This window comes from Acartia tonsa, chromosome 7 (genome assembly GCF_053477335.1).
Source record: "Acartia tonsa isolate MP-2025a chromosome 7, ASM5347733v1, whole genome shotgun sequence".
Lineage (NCBI taxonomy): Eukaryota > Metazoa > Arthropoda > Copepoda > Calanoida > Acartiidae > Acartia > Acartia tonsa.
In genome coordinates, this window is record NC_137266.1 from 4,055,236 (window position 1) to 4,061,235 (window position 6,000).

The 6,000-nt window shown below is 30.2% G+C and overlaps 2 protein-coding genes across 3 annotated transcripts in view; one reads left to right on the forward strand and one right to left on the reverse strand.

Moving 5' to 3' along the window:
- The window catches only part of LOC145324686 (glutamine--fructose-6-phosphate aminotransferase [isomerizing] 2-like), a 181,468-nt gene that overhangs the window by 99,103 nt on the left and 76,365 nt on the right, over nucleotides 1-6,000 (forward strand). The window lies entirely within an intron of this gene.
- Pax (paxillin) overlaps nucleotides 1-6,000 on the reverse strand; it is a 36,335-nt gene that overhangs the window by 27,787 nt on the left and 2,548 nt on the right. Inside the window, exons 2-4 of one of the 2 annotated variants that reach the window (XM_080167275.1) lie at nucleotides 5,832-5,921; nucleotides 4,839-4,962; nucleotides 4,077-4,169 (exon numbers count right to left, since the gene is read on the reverse strand). In XM_080167275.1, coding sequence (XP_080023401.1) covers nucleotides 4,077-4,169; nucleotides 4,839-4,962; nucleotides 5,832-5,921 — 307 coding nt within the window. The remainder of the gene's footprint in view (nucleotides 1-4,076; nucleotides 4,170-4,838; nucleotides 4,963-5,831; nucleotides 5,922-6,000) is intronic. The other variant, XM_080167276.1, reaches the window with a different exon arrangement.

Below are 6,000 nucleotides of genomic sequence, written 5' to 3' on the forward strand. Positions count from 1 at the left end.
TCTTAGATTTATGTTATTTTGTTGAAGGTAAGGATGCATAATTTGCTACAACAAGTATAAAAAAAAATCAGGTATAAGGTATAACCAACAAGTGAAATAAATTTGAAAGAATATTTGGGGGGCAAATGGAGAGGTCGTCAATTTTACGATGAGTTGCCCCCCAACGACAGCTGAAAAACACGTATAGGTTCCGTGATTTTTCCCCGAATTAATTTCTTTATTGGTATAAGCTGACAAAAAAATACTATTCGCTATAAACAACAGTATGATTAAATCATCAACAAAAATTAACCTAATAGACTTACAATATTGTCAGAACAATAAATTTATGAGATAAATGTTCCTAAAAAGTACTTTAGTGTTCTTTTTACATAAAAATATATACCTAATAACTTGGAATTGTTCGAGATAAATGCAGTTATATTAATAAAATAAATAAACTAATTTTTCTTAATAAGGCCAATTAAAAGTTATTTAAAATAATTATTACTATGCCTATTTAGGGTGGGTCGATTTTGGATATTTTTTTTCTGAGGCCAAAGCGGGGATTTGCACTCAATTTATATAGATATAATACACCTCTGGATGATTTAAAATTTATCCTAAGTCTTAAAACCACTGACGACCAGACATTCAATTGTATAGCTATTTGTAAATGGGAGTCAAAAATTTATTGAATCAGAACTATGGCTTCATGGTGCTCCCTGGCCTTGAGGAGCTGAGTCAGGAACTTTTGTCCGTTTCAAAAAATCTCGTTCCTAGCCTGAGAAAATCTAAAAAACCTCTACAAATTGGACAATTCTCAATAAACCTTAAATTTTTTTGGTTTTTTAGTGATTTCTAAGGCTAGGAACGAGATATTTTGACAAAAGTTCCTGATTCAGCTCCTCAAGGCCTTTCCAGGGGGCACCATGAAGCCATAGTTCTGATTCAAAAAAATTGTTGAATGTCGTCTTTGCATACTAATAAGAAATGAATTATATTTTTAAGTGGTCGTGTTCTAAAACTCAATTTTTTAAAATTCTTTTTCGGTCAGAAATGTTTTTAAGGTTAATTTTATCTGTTGCATATCCCCGCTTTGTCTAATTCCGATATGAACCCACCCTAATGCCTATGTATAATACAACATAATTGGTATAGAATAATCAGCCTACATAATTACATATAATGCTTAATGATGTCTTTAATGTCATGGAAAAATGATAAGTAAAAAAATTATCTTTCCTCCAATCAATAAAGAAGCAACTAACTAACTACTTCCTTTACTTTAGTTTTAGCTATACTAATGAACATTGTCATTCCTGTTTCTTATTAAGTAAAGGCAGACTTTAAAGTGCGAATAGTATACAGATTTTTCTACCATTTAACTATCCCCTTATCCCTGATCTAATGAGGTTAATGTGAGGCATAAGTGTGAATAATCAACTAAAGTGTTTCTTTTCAGGGAATACAGGGTTAAGCCAGTTGACGATTAAGGTATATTTGCCAGGGATGGAGGGGATATTGGGATTTTAATTTTACTGGATTCAAAAGTTTTTAAAACACGTTATCTCATTAAAAACTGTAGAGACTTTTATCAAATATTGATTGGTTTGTTCAAACTTTTTTTCACCAATAATATATAAAGGGTAATTTAATTTATCATAATTTGAAGTTTTTCATCAAATTATGGTCCATTGTCCATTTATTGTCCATTTTTATCCCGCAAGATTCCTGAGCTGGATTCTTAAAAAAAACTTTTTGGCTCACTGTCTCACTAAAATTAATGAGGCTCGCTAAACATTTTTGTAAAAAATCCTCCAAAAACGCATAAAAAATCTACAAAAATTAAATAAAATCATAAAAGGGTTATTTGTTTCATTTTTTTTTAGATTTTTGATGCGATTTTGGAGGATTTTTCACAAAATTTTTAAAGGAGCCTCACTAAATTTAGTGAGGCAGTGCGCCAAAAAGTTTTTTGTAAGAATCCACCTCTAATCTTTCCATAATTTTACAATTCAAAATTCAATCTTATAATAACATTGAAATGTTAAGGGGAAAAAGAGGTTGTCGATTTTAACGTCAATTTGTTCTCCCTCCCTAGTTAATTAAGCAAAACTGAATTATAAGTGAATGTCCGTCTGTCAGTCTTTCTTTACCTCCATACTCTAACTATCTCTTATCTTTCTCTCCTCTATAGTTAACCCTAACCTTGTTTAATAACTCAAACAGAACCTTAGAATATTGAGCAATATGCATTAAGTTATTAGATAAGATTAGACTGATAACTTTTAGATTCTTTCAAAACAGGTTTTCATCTTTTATATAGAAACGAGTGAGGGGCTGCACTGGTTCTTGATATATTGACTTTTTAAAACCTAGATTTACAGAAAATCAAAGAAATAATTTGGGTCATCTCAAAAAACGCCTATCTCAGAAAACGCCTATCTCAAAAAACGCCCATCTCAGAAAACGCCTATCTCAAAAAACGCCCATCTCAGAAAACGCCTATCTCAAAAAACGCCTTTTTCATAAAATGCCTACTACATTTTTAAAAAATAAAGCCTAATTTATAACTAGTATTTAATATAATAATAAAATACTTGTCATTCATGATCTATTATTTAAAACATAAATAAACAGTTATAAAATCAATCAGTCAATAAACTATGTACAAAGATGGATAAAATGGTAAACTTAGGAGTAGCTGCTATTTTAAGAGAATAGAGAAGGTTTAAATAAATGGAAAATGGGGGATTGGAGAAAATTATTGGAGGGAGAACTCATTAGAGGAAAGGGTTTAATTATTGAAGCTTATTCAAAAGTACATCATTTTTGAATCTACTAAAAATAATAATAAAAATAATTTGTGTAGAGATAGTTATAACTTTATATTTTTCATATGATTCCAGATAGAGCCTTTATTGCATTAATAAGCCATTATTGCATATTGTAAAAGTAATAATGCACTAATGGTTACTTTTCTTGATATATTTGCTCTAAGAGTCTGCCTTATGCAGTAAATCATTAAGTTATTACATATTATGTAAGCTTAGTTTTAGACCTCCAAAAACTTTGTTTTAAAATATGCCCTTGCTTTTTTGCCCTAAACTAACCACCTAAATCTTGTAAAAATTTAAGTTAAGACTGGTGTATAAAAGTAACAACATGTCTGTCTGTCTGGTATGTGTAGCGAAAGATGCAAATAAGCGCTGAACCGATATGGTTCTTCTTTACAGTAAAGTTTCTTTAAAGATGACTCTAGAGGCGTAGCCGTGATTAAATTTAGAATTAACAAGATATCCGTCTACCTTACTTTGTAAATGAGTGTAGAAAATGATCTCACTAAACGCCAAACTTATATGTTTCTTCTTTACCAAGGAAGCTTCTTATATGTCATGGTTGATAGCTATTTTACTTTCTAAAGTGAAATAACCCCCCCCCCCCCTCACCAAAATCAACCCAAGATTTATTTGTTGAATCTACATTATAAAACTATAGTTAATTGAAAGTGGGGTGTCAACTTTCCCCCTACCCTTACCTAGGGGCGTAGCCGACATAGAAAGTTATTGTTAATGATTTACATGCTAAAATCATAAGATAAAGATTTTACTAAATACGTCACTAGGTATTAGAAATGTAAGTATTTTTTGGCTGGTAAATTGGACATTTAAAATATTTACAATTGTTATAATTTTGTTAAAATTTTTAAAACTACATATAACTAACATATTTTGCTTTTAATAAGACAAGAAGAATTATATAAATAAGTAGGTAGTAGAACACAGACAAAATTTAACAAAATGCAATAAAAAGTAAAGCAATAATTGAGGTTAATCTTTTGTTTAATTTATTTAAATATTGTCTTTGTGTTCTGATACTTTCAAAATTTTTGATAGATATGATTGATTACTACTTAAATAAAATTGATTTACCTTAAACATATAAAATTATTTTATTAAAACAAAATACCTAGTAGAAACAATATATAATTGAAAGAACATTTGTTTTTAGCTGTCGAAAATACCTAGTAGAGGCAAAACAAATTTTTTAAGTTCTATAAAAATGAGAAGAAAAAAAATAGTTTAAAACCGAACCTGAAGGAGATAGGGACCTGTCCCTATTTTCCCAAATTCCAAGACCCATGTACTGCCACCTTGACTCCTCGTTACTAACCCGCGCCTGCATACCTGCCCACAAAATTATACATGTCAAAGGTGGCTTCAAAAGTTCTTTTACGTAGAAAAAAAGTATAACAGTAACCTTTGATTCTAGGATCTAAAATTGCAATTTATTTATTTTGTAAATCTATTTGATTTAATTAAAAAAAAATTATAAATAGACAACAAGTAAAAAATCTGTTATTTTTTATCAGATTGAGATTAGAGAAAATATGAAACATAAAACTATTTTCTTTTCCAAATATCCTATTTCAACCTCTTTCATAATACAAATTTAAAAGACTGTAAAAAATCATTAGTTAAATAACTGTGGTACAATTGAACCTTAGAAGCCACCTATGGTTAACTGTTAGAAGGATGCGATGTTAAATTCGAAGTATACAGTTTTAAATATTAATTAATTGATCATTAATAATACTTAAACATTGACAAGAGTACATTAATTTTTTTTCATGCATTAATTAATTCACTTTTCCAAAAAGACATTTGTATATTTTTACACAGGTACTACAAAGCATATTTTATTGACTTCAAGAAAACATTTAAGCGCATTTTTTTATGGCAGAAGAGACAAATAATATAATTAGCCTGTAATTCATTTGCTCAATATTTATGTTTTACTTTTCAGTTATATCTGAAGAACAATATTAAAAGCATGCGAGTTTTATGTTTGGCAACCTGTGCTGTCAGTCCTAGTCCTCTCTAGGGCGTGTAGTCCTGTGCTTGGATCTGGCCCCACTCCGTTACCGTCTGCAAATTTGTTCTTGTTCTTGGTCCGCTCGGGAGGCTGTGGCGCAGACTCCTTATTAATAACAAGGATAACAACATACAGAAAAGCGAAGCTCACAATTAAAATATTGATACTATAGCTTTAATCTTATGGACCAAAAGTACCAGTACCTAAAAGGGAGTGGGCGGAAGTGACACTTTTGAAATTAAAACTAAAAGTCAAAGGAACTCAAATAATTAAAGAGCTACAGCTCTGAGATTTGACATGGCAGTTGCTTTAAAGAGGTACAATATGGAACTGTAAAGCAACGGCAGCGAAACCGCTGCTCCCGCCGAAAATTGCCGTTTACCGCCAAAATTTTTTTGGGTATTATCCTCTTAGAATTTTTTTTTCAATTTTGAAAATTTGAGTGACACTTGTAATATTTCAAACATGTCAATATTAAAAAAATGCAATAGTAAAATTTTACAAGTGTCAAGTTAAAATATAAGGGAAATTTTTTTAAAAAAAAGTTTATCTCAGATTATTGAAAATTGATTAATATGGCGAAAAAAGGCAAAACAAAATTTCTTCACAGTTCCATATTGTGCCTCTTTAAAGCAACTGCCATGCCAAATCTTAGAGCTGTAACAGTTTATTTAGTTCAGTTCCTTTGACTTTTAGTTTTGGTTTCAATAAGTGTTACTTCCGCCCCTTCCTTACATTTTATGATATACGATTTAACTAGGGATATTATTCTTTTATATCTACGAATCAGATTAATTTCCACTGTACTTAAACCGGTTCTGAGCCATACTAAAAGATTACCTATCACAAAAATAAAAATCATAAGATTGATATCTTTCATATATGCAATCTTCGGTTTTTCCTAAAATTTTTCTTTTACTAACCGCGGACAACAATAACTCTAAACAAGCACCTAATAATAAAATATGTTTTACCTGATAGGTTGAGAATGAAGAAAATGTTTTACTCTCGACTATAGTTTCTTTTTTCTCTATATGTCCACTATACCTTGCTGCTGACAGATCCTAAAGGGTGTGCAAAAAAAATGCGGACTGTTTTAAAATTGAAATTGCGCGGCTTGTGTTAATAGTAGAAAAATGTTAT